Below are 17,366 nucleotides of genomic sequence, written 5' to 3' on the forward strand. Positions count from 1 at the left end.
CATAGGTTGTAATTTTTACATTAAAGGTGCTGATATAATTTATCTTAGTTTCATTTTTTAAACGTTTTAACAGAGGTTTGTAGACTTTTTTTTATTATATCCACTGTAGTGGAATGCTACTTTAATTAATGTAAATATTTGACATGACAGTATTGCTTTAGTCTCTGACGGCGTTGACTCACATTGTTAAAAAATGTGTGTACCTCTGAGTCTGAACATGCTGAACAGATCAATCCAAAATACATATTTTTTCCCACATGTGTAGCTTGTTTTGTCTCACTATGTCCCTAAAATTGGTGAAAAGTTATACAAGACAAAGGGAAAAAAAATATTTTAATATGCTTTCTTTATTCACTATTTCTTTTATCACAAAGAAAGTCTCTGAAATGCAGACTATAGAGTGTGTTTGGTATAGAAACTGTACACAAAAGCAAGGCACTATACTGTACATTTAAATTAATATCTTTTCTTTCTCACGTCCATTACTCCATGCTGTCCGAATACAAACAAACATGACGTCCCTCACACCTCAGGAAGAAGAGACCATCACCACCACAAGCAACAGCCATTCACACGAGAAGAACACACAAAATACAGACGCGGCATGTAAACTCCTCTTCAATCAAAAAGAAATATCCTAAGACATATGACAACATTAAGAGCGATCACACAGGATTTTCTTTGTTTGCTACAAAGTTTATACAATTTCCAATTTTTCAGCAGATTTATCAAACGTACATGTAACAACAAAAACACATTGCAGATCAGACCGGATGGGAAGGTGAGCGAAGTATTTGATTCCATGTACTTCAAGAGATAAACATACTCACAGACTCACATGAACGAGGTGAGGACACACACGTACACACACATCACTTTCACAGACTTAATAAATACATCAAAAGAGGACGCCACAGCAGGTGCATCTGTAGATCCTAAAGTGACCTTTGACCTGACCGTTTACCATGAACAAACACCTCCATTAACCGAGAGAGGTGACCGCAGAACCAGTGGTCATGGTGGAAATGGACAGGGATAATTCTGTCACCGTGAGGATTTTCGTCAGGCTTTTAAAAGAGTCCTTTGGCTTTTTTGAGGTTCACTTGCTTCCATCCAGGCAGAAGGTCAAACTCTTCTCTCTTCATGTCTAACACACTCTGAGAACACAGACAATATTACAATGAGGGAAGCGAGAGAAACAAACTGGCATAGAAATAGAAATACACTTACCATTCAAAATTTTGGGGATGGTAAGATTTTTTAAATGTTTTTTATTTATTTATTTTGGCTGCATTTATATAAGACACCCAGCAGACTATTACAGAAAGTGTAAAAAAGTTTACGTTTACCGTAAAGCTAACGTATTGAACTAAATATTTATATTTTATACATACAATATATATATTGTGCTGCTTAATATATTTGTGGAAATCATGATTCATTTTTGATTAAGGATTCTTTGATGAATAAAATGTTTAAAAGAACAACATCTATTTGAAATAGAAATCTTCTGTAACATCATAAAAGTCTTTGCTGTCATTTTTGAGCAATTTAATGTGTCCTTACTAAATAAAAGTATTAATTTATAAAAAAATAATAAATAAAAAAAATCTTACTGACTCCAGTATTTTGAATGGTATTGTAAATGTGCACAAAGAATCTTAAATTTGCAGGGAAAGCAGGAGAAAGGGGTTACAGTAGCACCGTGTCCTAACTAGGCACATGGAAATGGAAAATATTTGACATTCATTTACAGATAAATAGACTTTAGACTTTGTGGGACTTTAGACCAATAAAAATTCCGTGGGTGGGGAAGGGCTAATCTTCTTGCATCTTGTGCAGAAATGTAGATTAAAAATGATATTATCTCTAAGAATACTTTCTCTTATCATAGCACAATGTGCAGAGACAACTTTAAGCAAGCCAATTATGGACTGAGCAACATACTCAACCAATGGTGTGAGTCAGGGGCGGGGCCACTGGTTTGCAGACCAATGGCAGACTTCACATGCAAATTAACTGATCATCTACATGAAAACAGTGTGGACAAAATGTAGTCCTATTAAAACACAAATTTGATCGAAGTTGATGGTTTTATGTGCAACTAATAATAGCCTATTTAATAAAAATATAATAACTGCTGCATTGGTCCAAAGGTCTAGCTAAAACCTCACTGAAAAGGAATAACTTCTGTTTGCTTTATCATAGCAAATTGCTATCTATGCGAAACACACGTGGAAAGGATGATTTATTGCTTTTTTTTATCATGTCACACCTAGTTAGGACACTGTGCTTTCAGAAAAACATTCCCAGAAATGTGTCAACTATTGCTGGAAAAAACAAAGCTTGTGAGGAAACATGTTTACATTGTGTTTGTGTGCATGCATGTGTGCTTGTGTGATTTAATGTGGGTGTCAAATAGCTCTCCTGGATTTAGCTGTAACAAGAAGAGGTTTTCAAAGTGAGTTAGACGAAGCATAAAAGTGAGGCTGTCAGGAAATGCTACGTGAGTTAGCATAGAAACAATTGATCCCTGTGACATCGGTCAATTTCAGAGATACTTACCTATTCGGAATTCCCTACTTCCCCGCCTAAAACGGCAAAACATTCCATTCTTAGTATCTAGTCATGTCATAATTTAAGCAAGCCAATCATAGGCTGAGCAACCTACTCAACCAACTGTATTTACCAATAGAATTTAAAGGATAAACAGAACTGAAAAATCAATGTATCTATTGAACAATGTATCTATTAAAAACTGGCTTATACAGAATCAATCTTGTGAGCATATATTATTTTAGGGTTTACATAATTGGTCATTTGTCATCCCCCCCACCCCCATATTGAATTACTGTGATTTCAATTCTGGATTGTTTTTTGTTACTTTATTACGGTGATTGAAATTTTTGATTATTTGTTGGTTACATTTAATTTCTGCAATAAAAGCCTAACCAGGGACAAGTGTTGCAAAAAACATACAGTCCAAACACACACACACACACACACACACACGCACGCAAAAGTCTTGGGCACATTACTATTTTCACAGTAAGTCAGTAATTCATATCTTTTGCTGTAGTGTGTCAGTAGGTAATATTAGTTTGTATTTTCAAACATTCATTTTGCCATCAATTGTTAATTATTACCATTAATTGCCACACTACAGCAAACATATATAAATAACTGGCTTAACATCATTACTTTAAGGCGAAAATAGTAGCATGCCTAAGACTTTTGCACAGTACTGTATATATTTCTATATCTCTCTCTATAGAGCATCTGGTGCTCAACGCTGCAGAGATGTTATTCTGTATTGACATATAAACAATAAAAAAAAATGTTTATGAAACGATCAATATATATATATGAAAAGATTACTCTGGAACATAAATGTTTTTGTAATGGCTGTGCAGGCAACCTCTCTCACATATGTGTACGGCCTTACCTCAAAGTCCTCATCGGTCAGATACATCTCGAGCCTCAGAGGGTCGGCGCCGTGGGGAAGGGGACGGGTTAGCAGCGTTTCTAGAGGATAAGTGCTCTGACAGAGTCGAGCCAAAACATCCTCCACTAAAATTATCTGGTTACACACCTCTGCCTCCTGCACACACACACACAATATATATATATATATATATATATATATATATATAAATATAAATGTGATTATTGTCAAACAATTTCAGAATTTTTATATGAAAACAAAGGCTTTGTTCCAAACTCTTTAAAACAATCATGTCCTTCAACTCTTCCAGCCATTATCAATGAACTCATCACTATCTGCAACATGTCTTTAGTCAAACTAAAGGCACGCAGCTTCTTAAGCACAGTATAAAGCAGTGGTTCTCAACCAGAAAGCCAGGGTCCACTAGGGGGCCAAAATATGACTTAAAATGGTTTAAAATAAGACTAAACAAGCATTAAATAATCCAAACAACTTCAAATCAAGATATTTCTTATTTTAATTTAATTTTTAACTTATTTTAATTTTTATTTCTGCATTTGTGGGGAAGCTAATCAGTGAACTTTACTGTAAAACCAGCAGCTGTGGTTGCATGAACTTTACCATAAAAAAACATGGTAGTAACATATTAAGTTTTAAAGATTCAAATACATTTACAGTAAAAAAAAAAAATGATTTCATTAACAGAAAATATGTTAAAATATATAAAATAGATTACCTTAATAATATACTGACAAGCACCTTAAAAACACATGTTGTAAAGAGAAAGCCATATGATGAATCAAATTTCATAACACGTGGCTTTTACACAAGCTGAGCTAAATACTAATATACAGTATAGAGGGTGCACACAGTGTCATGTACAAATTAACATAATACATCACCATGGTAACACACAAGATGAAATTGATGCAATAAACAAATTTTTTTTTTAAAGCTACACTGTAATTTTTAAGTTGATTCTTAGCAAAAAACAATTTGATCTTTCAAAATTATATGTGCTCATTAATGTAGAATTACTTCTACCAACTAATCAAGTATCCTCGTAAGCTTAGAATCTGCCATTTATAATACATACGGGTGCTGCAACTATATTCATTTGGTAGTCATACACAATTTCACCGCTAGATGGGAGTAATTCCTACACAGTGTAGCTTTAAAGAAGTAACTCATTACTTTTATAAGCAACTTTCCCCAACACTGTCTATAAAGCTTTAAACTGTCTAGAAAGCTTACCATGGTTTGGAAGACCTAAAGAAATATAGAGACACAACACACATTGAGTGTCTCACCCTCTCTGTGATTTCAGCAATATCCTCCCTGTGCTCCCAGCTGGGGAACATGTTTGTGAAGGTCAGAGGCTCCAGTCCAGCATGGATCAGGTACGACTTCGGAGGCTTCTTCTCGTTCTTCTCTGCTAGACAATAAGAGGCATCAGATATCTGTGTACATAGCATAAATGGAACAGAAACTGCATCTGAAGCAGCATATACATCATTACAAGGTGCTGGTTCAGATGCACGCAAATGTGTCTAATAAGGCTGTCAATCACCTCTGCAGTACTGCAACACTGTTTCCATAGCACATTTCCTGTCCGAGTCCCAGCGGATGCGGGCAGAGCCAGTACTCTCTGCATCCTGAGGCCACCAGCCCTGCCACAGGTAGACTTCATGATAGTTATCCACTAGGAATAGCGCTAGAAACAGACAGAGAGAGAAAAACACATGCATCATTATGTATGACTCATTGTTTCCTGTCTGAGATAAAATAGTTCAAGTGCATCATATCTTTTGTTTACCTGGTTGTGGGGCAGAGTACAGATCCTCTTGTAGGAACGGCAGGGAACAAACCAGGTCTGCAGCTCTGGATGGGTTGAAAAACTCCTGCGCCACAAACTCACCCGAAGAACTACCGAGCTGGAACAGACGCGGCGTGAAGTTAAACTTGCCAGGGTCTACACAAAGAGAGAAAGATCAAGATAAAAACACAGAAAAAGTGGGGCTTTTTTTAAGCAGAGAAAAAAGGTCTTTCTGGTAAAATCTCTTGTTTGAGTGATACTGATACAGAAAAAAATTAAGCTTTGTAAATCGTAATTATGAGATTAAAAATGTGCAATTATGAGATGAAATTTTTTTGGGTCAATTTCGACATGTCATAATTGTGACTTTACATCTGATAATTATGACTTATTAGGCAATAATTATGATTTATGAAAGCATTTTTCCTCTTATGCGGTGGAAATGCGCTTCCATATGAACATGTTATGCTGGAGATGGATTATTTTTGGCGTGGTTTTGGAGCGAGGGAAATATAAACTCATAACAAACTTGCAAAATCACGCAACTCTCCTCCCCTCTCTCCACCGGTGTGTGTGTTACCTTGCAGCATGCAGTCGTAGGCCTTACGGTCCTTCCTGCCCAATGCTTCCCAGAATTCCACTGGCTCGGCACCTTCCTCACATTCATGAATGGTGACATTACAGCTGCTGTGAAGTCCAGCCTCCAGCGGTCGTCTTGGTAACACAAATATGAGTCAGATTTCAATCATAAAAACTTTCTGAAATGCCAAATATGACATCAAGAAGACATTATATCAGTGGTTACTAGATTTAATATGCACCACTGTTCAAAAGTTAGGGGTCAGAAGATATTTTAATAGTTTGAGTCTCTTATGCTCACAGAGGCTGCATTTATTTGATCAAAAATAAAGTAAAATACTAATATTGTGAAATATTAGTACACATTGAAATAACTATTTTCTATTTGAAAACATTTTAAAATGAAATGTATTTTGTGATGACAAAGCTGAATTTTCAACATCATCACTCTAGTCACATGATCCATCAGAAATCATTATAATTTGCTGCTCAAGAAACATTTCTTATTATTATCATTGTTAAACACAGTTGCGCTGCTTAATATTTTTGTGGAAATCGTGATGCATTCTTTCCCAGGATTCTTTGGTGAATAGATAGTCCAAAATAACAGCATTTATTTGAAATCTAAACATTTTGTAAAATCATAAATGTCTATATACTGTGACTTTTGAACAATTGAATGCATCCTTGTCCATGTGTTGTGTATATCTAATGATTTTGTGTGTGAAAGACTTACTGTTCTTTGATCTTGTCTGCGGCGGTTCGAGCTACATGCCGTGTGTGTGTTTGTGTTTTGCAGCCATGCCACAGGTAAATGAAGGCTTTGTTGATGTTCAGAAGGACCAATGAGGTGCGAGATCGCAAACTGCTGCAGTGACACGCCACTTCCAACAGGTGTCCCTCAACGGGTACCTCACCACGCGCACAGTACAGGCGCCAATCATCTGAAACAAGGTCAAACAGTCAAATATTAATATGCTGGTGTTCTGCTTGCACCGTATACCATGTTTAATAATAATAGTACTTGAAACGGTTTGCACGGATACAGATTTCTATATTGTTCTCACATGAGCTCATAACTAGCATGCAAGCAAGGGAATTTATGGAACAAATATGGCTGTGTAATGTGTAAAAACGTGTCATTTGTAAAAACATGAACAGTTTAAATAAATGAGGAATCAAAAAAGAGATAATAATTGCTTTTTTGTCGCACATGACATGGGGAAACGGAAGGTCAAGTCAAGTGCACTGCATTGTGGGATACTGTGTGCTTCACTATGTACTGTAGTTATATTTGCACATAGTCGTATACGTTTCACATTTTGGAAAATCCATGTATACACTAAATGCACAGACTATGAAGAGTATGCATAATAATGTATAGTACTTCTACAAAAGTATTAGGCAGTCTGCCAATCCGAAAATACCCTAAAACTCTTACTCTGAATGTTCTCCTCTTCTTCTTCTCTCTTCCCAGAATGCACGGTCATTCCCCCGTTGAAACACTGCAGGAAACAGGGCGGCTCCTTCCCCTGCTGGACCTGCATCTGAATATGAGTCACAGCAGCAGTGAGCGAGAGAAAGAGTGGAGCAGAAAGCAGTCAACAGCGTTTAATCCAGCATCTCGTCCTACCTGTGCTCCTCTCTCTTCGTCCAGTTCAACAGTCATGAGTGCAGATGTTCCTTTCTCACTGACCGTGGAGTTTCTGCCCTGCCAGAAGAAATAACAGCACTTCTCCCTGCCGGGACCTGCACTGCGCACCTGATCCGGCTTCTGCCTGCTGCCCACTGCACACGGACACACACACACACATTTTTATACCAGTACATGAGTTTAAAGGAGATCCATACTATACTTCTAATTAACTTTTTTTTTCATTCTAAAAGTAAAAATGGTGGTCAAATATTTTTTATTTGACACACTGTATATGATTATTATTATATAAGATATCAGATTATCTTTTATTATGCTGTTGTGCACCATTTTAAATTTAAATTAAATTTTTACCATTAAAAAACATTTTTAATTTTTAATTTTAATTTTAATTAAATTTTTTGTGATTAATTTTTTATTCCGATTTAAAATATACACATCAATATTTTATATACAGGTATACAGCATGGCCAAAAAAGTCGCTGTTTGTATTTAAATGCTTAGGGAAATACTTACTGTATGAGTGTATGATTAGATCATTATTGCAGTGATTATGTTCCTAGCATGTTAAATGTTTGGCAGCAGTTCTTCTAACCCTAATTGATGGATCGTGTAGCTTTTAATTTCTTAAACAACCATGTAGGAAATATTCCAATATTCCAGGATGTCAATGTCAAGATTCATCAGAGTTAAAATTGTGAAAGAATGGTTGGGAGGAGGATGAAAAATCATTTTCACACATGAATCGGCACCTCTGAGTCCAGACCTTAAACTCATTGAAAGTCTTTGGGATGTGCTGGAGGAGACTTTACACAGAGCTGGACTCTTGCATTGACAATACAAGCAAATTGATGGACCTCTTGATGGAAATAAATGTTGTGATGCAAAGTCTGTAAAGTCTACTCCAGCACATTTAGAAAATGAAAAGCTACACACTCCATCAATTAGGGTTAGAAGAACTGTTGCCAAACGTATAACATGCTAGAAACATAATAATCACTGCAAAAATGATCCAATAACAGACCCTTAAGCATTTGCCTATTTAAATTTGGGCAGGGCAGTGTATGTATATATACACATATTTATATATAAAGGAATGAGATTATGTAAAAGCTTAAACAAAAAGCTTATATTATGGAAAAAAGGTTTTCCAAAATTAAATGTTACACTTTCACCGCAGTTCTCCGGGATTCCAATAAAACAATCAATCAACCAACAAACTTTCTATTCCAATAAGCAAAAGAGCTATATTTTACTGCACAATGTACATTGACAAACACCTACAGCCTTTGAATAAATGCAAGAAGAGACACAAATCACAGCTCATTTGTCCCGGTGCAGTTACTGACCTGCAGCGCTCACCATGTACTTCCATTTCACCACATACGCGTCTCCCTCGTGAAACTGGCCTATGCTCTGCTTGGGCAGTCGGCTGTAGTCGAACTCCAGGATGTGCCAGACGTCAACGGCAACCGTGCTGATCTCCAGGGACCGCAGACAGTCGTCCGAGCCGCTCTCCACTGGACCGTGTCCACGACCCACGTCCTGGCCGTCCAGAATGGTGCTGATGGGCGACTGGAGGACCGGCAGCATCAGAGAGGCGCTGTACGCCTGGCATTCAGAACGAGAATCTGTGACCGGAGACTCCTGAGATGGGCAACAAGAGGGATTGAAAGAAGAGAAAGAGAAGAGCAAAAACAAAAAGAAAAGGTTGTGTTCAGATTAAGGAACAGTTGGGAATCACTATTTAATTCACTATAAGACTAAATTCTTATTATTTCATTACATTCCTCATAATTCCCATCACTATAATGAATGTCAAAGGATTTTTGCCTTTCTGTCCAGCACATTTTTTTGTGTGTGGAAAAAAACGATACTAGCACACAGCCACCCACCTTCTGTTGGAATGGGTGTTCGATAACATTTTTAGGTGAGAGTCTAGAAACATCTCTCCAGTCCAGGAACTTCTCTTTAAAAAGACTTGTTTCATTATGTTCAGTCAGTCTGCCAAATATGGCCCAGTCTGGGCGACCTTGACCTTTCCTTAAAAAAACAACAACACATATTTACACTGACTATAAAGTTCCACAAACACAAATTGTAAGATGAATTTAAGCGGATAATTAAAGTTAATTACTTTAAATGCGTGTAGTGTACCCACCTTGGTATGAGTGTGTTGTGTCCTCCAGGGTCCAGAGGGTTGATGTCACAGTTGGTATAATCGAAGGTCCCGTTCCAAAGGTGCTTGGCCAGCTGAAACGCCACCTTCCTCTGTGCCAGTGTGACCTCTTTACCATGCCATACGTACACTTCACTGCCGAAATCAAACACTATCACCTAACGAGAAAAAGAGAGCCAAGAAAAACAAATATAGATGACATATACTATATACTATTCACATTTATTTTGATGAAAAATCGGTTGCCCTGAATGGGGAAAAGTCTAATTATTAAATATAACAAAACATGCAAAATAGAAAAGAATGTGCTAAATGTTTAATTCATCCATTTATATAAAATAAATCATAATGATAAACATAGTTGCCACAAAATTCAAATAATGTTAATCTATTTCATATTTAACCACAATGTCAATGCAGACATAAAATAATACACAGTACAAAGATGTTAATACAAAATAGCCAAAATGTGTAAGATGCGAGTAAAAAACAAAACTTTTTTTTAAGTCAGTGGAAATGCATACATATATTCAGATAAATAGATGGTTCTTCAAAATAAGGATAAAGCTTTATTATTATTAAATAAAATAAGAGATAAAAAACTGAGATAATGTAACTTCTGAGAACCGCGGATATGTAAAATGGGTCCATTACATAAAATAAATATTGGTAAATATAAAGTTACCACAAAATGCAAAGAAAATTAATCTATTTATGCAAAAATAAAACAATGTATGAAGATGTTTAAACAATATTTTTTTAAAAACACAACATATTGTTTTCTGACCTCTTTAGATCCCAATAGTGTGCTACGAGGCACTTTCCCCCAGGAATCATCATCAGGAAGCAGTTTATCATCCACTAGACGGAAGATACAGTTTGTCTCCACAATGGCACTCTCAAACATCTCATCCTCGTCTGGAGACCCGGCCGCTGTGATCATTGCACACATAGATGGAAAAATACTATTTAATATAATATTAAGATAATGGCACATAAATTGTATCTTTTTTTGATTTCAGGGTATGTACATTGGTAGCTGGCTGTTCCTCCCAGGATCTTCCAGAACTCTGCAGCTGCGGGGCTTTGTGATTTCACTCCTTCTTCAATCGTCTCCACCAGTTCTGCTCGACAACCAAGGTCGTGGTTTAGCTGGATGAAAGTGGCCAGTTCTGATGCCTAGATGTCAAGCGGTACAACACAACAGTAATGTAGATCATATGAAGAATAACATGAGTAAGATGTCAGAATGTCAGTAGGGTTGTACCTTGGCTCTTTCAATGACATTTGCAAACTCTCCAATCCAAACGAAACAATGTTCAGGCGTAACCAGTAGAAAACAGTCACCGCTGTTCAGAGAGGACACTCTAGGCTCCACTAGTCTGGTCTGGACATGTCGTCGACCTGGGGAACATGCATTCACGTACAGTTTAACTCACACAAACAATCAAAAACTCATAATACTGCAGTAATACATTACTATTTATATCATATTCCATGCCTCTTATTGGTGTTTTGCAGCATTGTAATCCAGAGTAATGCTATTTAAGTCATTTGCTAAAAGTGAAAGGCTTTCCAAAGCCAATCAGAACATATTTGATGTTTGGACCAATAGGAATTTGCTGTGGGCGGGGCTATGCAGCTTATTCCATGCATCACTTGGGGTGTTTCTCAAACGGAAAGCTGCATCCTACTGAGCCTGTGTCCTTCCCAGTTCATAGTTCAGTCCTTCTGAGGCTTGTAGGCTAGTGTCCTCCTCAGCATTAAACGCTAGAATGAGACGGTCTAGTAAGTGTGCATGGCTACGTCACATTATGTTCCTGCCCCCACGGTCACGGCACGAAAATACTATTACAACTTTATTTTGGAAAAATACTTTATATTACAAATCGTTATATTAACTGACTTTGTATTAATGCAAAGTGAATGACAGCTGTCTGCGGTCTCCCAGTGGTTTACATTATTGTCAGTTTAGAGTATTTACAGCAATTTTACAGCAAAACAAAAGATAACATCTATGCTTTTATGTCCGAAAACAGTATTTTTGTCTTACATTTCATAATAAAATCAAGCTCAGTAACAACTCGTTTTCCATTAATCGTTAATTGGAATGTGTGCAAAGGATTGTGGGTGATTTAAGGCTGCAAACAATACATCCGATGCATCCTTTAAAACAGGCCGAGAAACCAAGGCTGCCTTCCAGGATCCTTCAAATTGAGTTGGCCTTCAGCTGCGTGGCATAGCCGAGAGATGCAGCCTTCTGTTTGAGAAATACCCTTGGTATATCCATTCCATGCATCACATCGTGCTTGGGTAGACACAGTGTTAGGCTACTACAGACTGACCTTTGACCTGCATGAGCATGAGTTTTTTGTAGGGAGCTGCGCTGTTATTGGTCATCTGCTCTGAGATGCTGACACTACGCAGACTCACACTGCTGTAGCTTTCTTTACTGGCCAGACCAGCCAGGGCTGTGTCTGACAAACTGGAGCTCTTGCTCACTGGAAAACACACATAAAAACCATATTACAACAGATAAAAAAAGAATATATACGTTTTATTAATCTTCTTATATTAAATTCACCATGAAATCAAAACTGATTACAAATTTTATTATTTCATTTATTAATATCATTTTTTATTTATTCATATGCTCTCATAATTGATTCTCATAATCATTATTATTTATTCAAAAGTAAAAGATTACAGGAAATTGCTAATGAATAAAAGTGTTTTCTATCAAATGTTGGATTTCCTATATCTTGAAAATCTCAGAAGGATGAACAAATACTTTTTTTGGTCATCACACTAAAATAACATTTGAAGTGCTGGAAAAATGGTTCATTGGCAAATTAGGTAAGTGTGATAACTGCGTTAAAATGTAAATACAACATTAAAACGTCAATTATTGATGTTTTTGTGTCGATGTACAGCGAATGCAGAATGACAGCTAATAGTTCACTGGAAATGCCCAAGCTGGCTTATCGAAAACCAGGAAGTAACGGTGCATATGGTAACAACACTGAACTGAGGCATCCAGTACCCGTCGACTCACTTTTCTCCTGTTTAATTCTCTTGCTCTCCAGCTGCCCAACATTCAGTCTCTGCTCTGTGTACTCCTGACGGATGTCGTCTCTTGCAGCGAGAATCTTTAAGGGGTTCCTGGATGCCTGGACGTTACGAGAGGGACGAACAGCCCGCTTGTGCTGCACCATCGCCGATGTCAACCTGGAAGTCAGACAGCCAAGTCTTTCAAATGTCAAAACATTTCTGTGCCTACAAGTGTCTTTAAAAAAGCTTAATGCAAAAGAAAAGATGCAATATTCTTTGTAAAAAACATAAATAAAAATAGATATAAAGTAAATAAATAAATATAAAATATAAAAAATTAATTCTATTGTATACAATATTTTTTCAATATAAAAATAAATGTACATGTGTGTATGTATAGCCTATTAAAGAAGCACAAAAATTACATTGGAGCTTGTTTTCCAAAGATGGCATCAAAGTCGTCCTCCAGATGCATTCTGCTACTCATGCTGCGGGGAATATCTGTCATGTGGCGGTAAAATTTTGAAAAGACCTCATCATCCAATCGCATCACTTCCTTCACTGCCTTTTCTGTTACCGTCAGTGTCGTCTCCTGCAAACCTGATACTGAGGAGAAGGAAGGAAGGTAGAAAATGAGAGAGAGAGCGCAATGGCTTCAATAAAAGGTACATTATTAGGACACATGATGGCAATTGAAATAATATGTCATGAAGCTTTTTTTTTTAAAGACACCAAATGATTCTATAATCATGTCTACTCTGACCTCTGTAATGGACTTATAACATCCTCCTGCAAAAAGGACAAGACAATGAGCTGATCTTGCATCAATCAACTTACCTTTACTGTTCAAACGCCCCAGAAACGTCTCCAGCTTTTCCAACTTCTTATCAGACTCCATTTCTGCTCTGGCCTCAATTTCTGCAGCACATCAGGTTTTTTGTCCCAGTTATTATGGCACAACAACATTTCCAAACTTGTAGCGAGTGTTTGTCTAATTTACCTTCCTGTGGTTTAGAGATAGCCGACACACTGCTCTTCAGTTTAGCAGAGACTGGAGACAGAATAGGGCTGATCACTGCAGAGGAAGCGGCCAGACCTGACACACACACACACACACACACACACACACACACACACACACACACACACACACACACACACACACACACACACACACACACACACACGTAATCAGGCATTTAATAACAACATTTTTATAATACATTTTCTGAAACATGTGTTTATATTTTACACATCTGTTTAGTTTCAATTTAGTTTAATTTTAAACATTCCATATCTGTAAGCATGCATGTACAGTTTTAATATAAATTATTCAACCCCCATTGCAAAATGTACAGACTTTCAGCTGTTTGCAATGAACAAATCAAACAAAAGTAATTGAAATAGCTCAACACACCAAAATATACCCACTGAAATTATTTCCAATTCGCCAAAAGCAGCATTATGGGACCAAATATTTTGTATAATGTCTATGATGGCTAGGGTGTCTTCTCACTTAATAAAGTAAACTTATATTTTTTAATCAATGTGGTTTTAAAACATTTAAAATGTTGTAATACTTTTCAATGTTTTTCAGTAATTCATTATTTGATTATTAAATGTAGTTTTAGGAAAATGTATGAAAACGTATTAGATTAATTTTGTATTTTTAGCATTTAATAATATTTGTAGCATTTAATAATAAAACAATATAGTATTTAATATCCGATATATGCGTTTGCACATTCTAACCTTTTTTCACCATCCTGGCAGCAACTGTGTACTGGGTCGAGTCATTGGCCACGCCCTTCCCTGTGCTCTGCCACGCCTCCTCTCGGGTCGAGATCATCTGTTTCCTCTCTTCAATAGACATCTTCCCCTCCCCCTCTTCAAGTTTCTGATTAGATAAGACAAAACAGATATGATGGCTATAGATCATCTTGATAAATTCACAGCAAGGAAAGATCAACGACTTGGACATACAGGACAGACCACATAAAGATAAATCACACGAGCATTCACCAGCAATTCATCAGAAAACTATTCAAAGCACTTACAAAATGTTTGAATAGGACTATTCTACTATTAGAAACTATTCTACTATTCTATTATTATTCTATACTATGCTGCCAACACTCATTTAATGAATGCATTTGCCCTGAGAATATGTACAGAGCTGCAGAGCAGAGTTTTAATTTCTACTTTCTACATCATTCACAGTGAATTAAAGGATAAATTATGCAAACTAATAATAAGAGTCCTTCATAAACTAAATAAAACCAGCCAATTTTTACCGCTGATGTATTAAAGCAGAGACATGTTTTAAGTATTTTTTGTGACTTTGTTGTCATTCATTCAGTCAGGAATGAAGTCCGGAAGGAAATAAGTCAGGAAGGAAGTAAGTCAGGAAGTAAGTAAGTATGTAAGTAAGGAAGGAAGGTAGAAAGGAAGAAAGTAAGTAAGTAAGGAAGGAAGGAAGTGAGGAAGGAAGGAAGGAAGGAAGGAAGGAATAAAGGAAGGAAGTGAGGAAGGAAGGAAGGAAGGAAGGAAGTGAGGAAGGAAGGAAGCAAGGAATAAAGGAATAAAGGAAGGAAGGATGGAAGGAAGGAGGAAGGAAGGAAGGAAGCAAGGAATAAAGGAAGGAAGGAAGGAAGGAAGGAATGGAAGAAAGGAATAAAGGAAGGAAGTGAGGAAGGAAGGAAGCAAGGAATAAAGGAAGGAAGGAAGGAAGGAATGGAAGAAAGGAATAAAGGAAGGAAGTGAGGAAGGAAGGAAGCAAGGAATAAAGGAAGGAAGGAAGGATGGAAGGAATGGAAGAAAGGAATAAAGGAAGGAAGTGAGGAAGGAAGGAAGCAAGGAATAAAGGAAGGAAGTGAGGAAGGAAGGAAGCAAGGAATAAAGGAAGGAAGGAAGGAAGGATGGATGAAAGGAATGGAAGGAAGGAATAAATGAAGGAAGTGAGGAAGGAAGGAAGCAAGGAATAAAGGAAGGAAGGAAGGATGGAAGGAATGGAAGGAAGGAATAAAGGAAGGAAGTGAGAAAGGAAGGAAGCAAGGAATGAAGGAAGGAAGGAAGGATGGAAGGAATGGAAGGAAGCAAGCAATTAAGGAAGGGAGGAAGGAGGGAAGGAATAAAGGAAGGAAGTGAGGAAGGAAGGAATCAAGGAATAAAGGAAGGAAGTGAGGAAGGAAGGAAGGAAAGAAGAAAGTGAGGAAGGAAGGAATCAAGGAATAAAGGAAGGAAGGAAGGAAGTGAGGAAGGAAGGAAAGAAGCAAGAAATAAAGGAAGGAAGGAAGGAAGGAAGGAAGGATGGAAAGAATGGAAGGAAGGAAGGAAGGAAGGAAAAAATGGAGAGTTAAAATTTCAGACCTTTTGTAAAGTTATGTTAGAAATGAAATGGTTCCAAAATGCACAAGCTCTCTCTTACCTGGCCTTGATGTTCTACATATTGGCATTTTGGGGAAGATGGGAGAGGAGGAGGAGAGTAGGTGGAGGAAAAGACAGGCTCCTACAGACAGTGGAGAAGGACGAAACAAGAAGTGGATAGAAAACAAAAGTGGATGAAAGAGCAAGAGACAATGATTACAGGGTGTTGATAGTGAATAGAAAACAACTCAGATATGGCAGAGAATGAATGAGGAGGAAAAAGCCAAAGGAAAAGATGCAACACCTCTAAGTGTGGACCAGTGGTTCTCAACTGGTTTAGCATCAGGACACAGATTTTGCCATCGACATCGAGTGGCAGCTAACATTGTACAATAATACGTTTTGTTACTTTCTCAGAAATAAAGGGACAAAAGCTGTCACTGGGGAAGTTTCCTTTCAAAAGGCACTAGTATGTACCATTTAAAGGAAAAGTCACTATGAAATAAAAATAAACTTTTTTTATGGAACAATGCAGTATTTATCATGAATGATTTATTCATGTGCATATTTTTATTTAGATTCATGTGGCCTCATGATCTTTAATCAAAATAATTTATTGACATCTCTTCTCTTCTCTAAAGGCGTGTTTACTGGCCCGAGGGCGGGACAACCTGTCACTCTCATGAGATCAACCAATAGCAAACTGCAATGATCCAACCACCCAATCAATTCCCCATTAACAAAATCAAGTTCCGCCCTACATTTTTCGTTTAAGAAGCTGTGTCCTTGGATATACGTCACAATATGGAAGAAAAGTACATTGAAAGTAAGTATTGTTGTTGTTGTTTTTCTCTCTTGTTTCTTTTCTCTAGTTTTAGGCCTAATTACATCTGGCAAAGGGACAACCAATGAAAACTAGCCTCCGGGCTAATTTGGGTACATTTCAATTCATGAATGTTGATTAATGTACACTACAAGATGTTTACTTTTTGGGTGACAACCCAGTGACTACTTTTGTACCTTTTTTACTGAGAGTGTACAAAAGTAAACAAAAATTGAAAACTGAAATCTAACAAGATTAATATGAACCACATAGGGTCAAAAATACACACAATAATTAACATGATAACATACACAGACCATTTTAGTTTCTATATATCAGTGGCGGGCCGTGCATTTCACAACTAGGCCTTCAGTGATGTCCACCCTGAATTAATAACTTTTAATAGTGTAGCAGCGCACGCACATGAAATTCCTGTTTTTATTTTGCACCGGC

General features: G+C 37.1%; 2 protein-coding genes across 11 annotated transcripts in view; one reads left to right on the forward strand and one right to left on the reverse strand.

The window, feature by feature from the left end:
- The window catches only part of LOC306998107 (uncharacterized protein), a 514,861-nt gene that overhangs the window by 79,755 nt on the left and 417,740 nt on the right, over positions 1-17,366 (forward strand). The gene's annotated exons all lie outside the window — the stretch shown is intronic.
- svilb (supervillin b) overlaps positions 338-17,366 on the reverse strand; it is a 59,226-nt gene continuing 42,197 nt past the window's right edge. For 5 of the 10 annotated variants that reach the window (XM_079612131.1, XM_079612130.1, XM_079612129.1 and 2 more), the window contains 22 exons: positions 16,152-16,232; positions 14,477-14,621; positions 13,725-13,820; positions 13,562-13,642; positions 13,150-13,330; positions 12,729-12,901; positions 12,019-12,174; positions 10,941-11,077; positions 10,705-10,852; positions 10,461-10,606; positions 9,656-9,831; positions 9,390-9,537; positions 8,844-9,141; positions 7,474-7,628; positions 7,282-7,387; positions 6,577-6,784; positions 5,842-5,975; positions 5,262-5,417; positions 5,016-5,159; positions 4,756-4,880; positions 3,446-3,601; positions 338-1,157 (listed from right to left, as the gene is read on the reverse strand). In XM_079612131.1, the coding sequence (XP_079468257.1) occupies positions 1,071-1,157; positions 3,446-3,601; positions 4,756-4,880; positions 5,016-5,159; positions 5,262-5,417; positions 5,842-5,975; positions 6,577-6,784; positions 7,282-7,387; positions 7,474-7,628; positions 8,844-9,141; positions 9,390-9,537; positions 9,656-9,831; positions 10,461-10,606; positions 10,705-10,852; positions 10,941-11,077; positions 12,019-12,174; positions 12,729-12,901; positions 13,150-13,330; positions 13,562-13,642; positions 13,725-13,820; positions 14,477-14,621; positions 16,152-16,232 (3,237 nt within the window). In that variant the 3' untranslated portion in view covers positions 338-1,070. Of the gene's footprint in view, positions 1,158-2,565; positions 2,592-3,445; positions 3,602-4,755; positions 4,881-5,015; positions 5,160-5,261; positions 5,418-5,841; positions 5,976-6,576; positions 6,785-7,281; positions 7,388-7,473; positions 7,629-8,843; positions 9,142-9,389; positions 9,538-9,655; positions 9,832-10,460; positions 10,607-10,704; positions 10,853-10,940; positions 11,078-12,018; positions 12,175-12,728; positions 12,902-13,149; positions 13,331-13,561; positions 13,643-13,724; positions 13,821-14,476; positions 14,622-16,151; positions 16,233-17,366 lie in introns of all 10 variants that reach the window. The other 5 variants (XM_079612126.1, XM_079612125.1, XM_079612122.1 and 2 more) reach the window with 5 other exon arrangements.

Source organism: Phoxinus phoxinus, assembly GCF_949152265.1.
Source record: "Phoxinus phoxinus genome assembly, chromosome: 5".
NCBI classification, from domain to species: domain Eukaryota; kingdom Metazoa; phylum Chordata; class Actinopteri; order Cypriniformes; family Leuciscidae; genus Phoxinus; species Phoxinus phoxinus.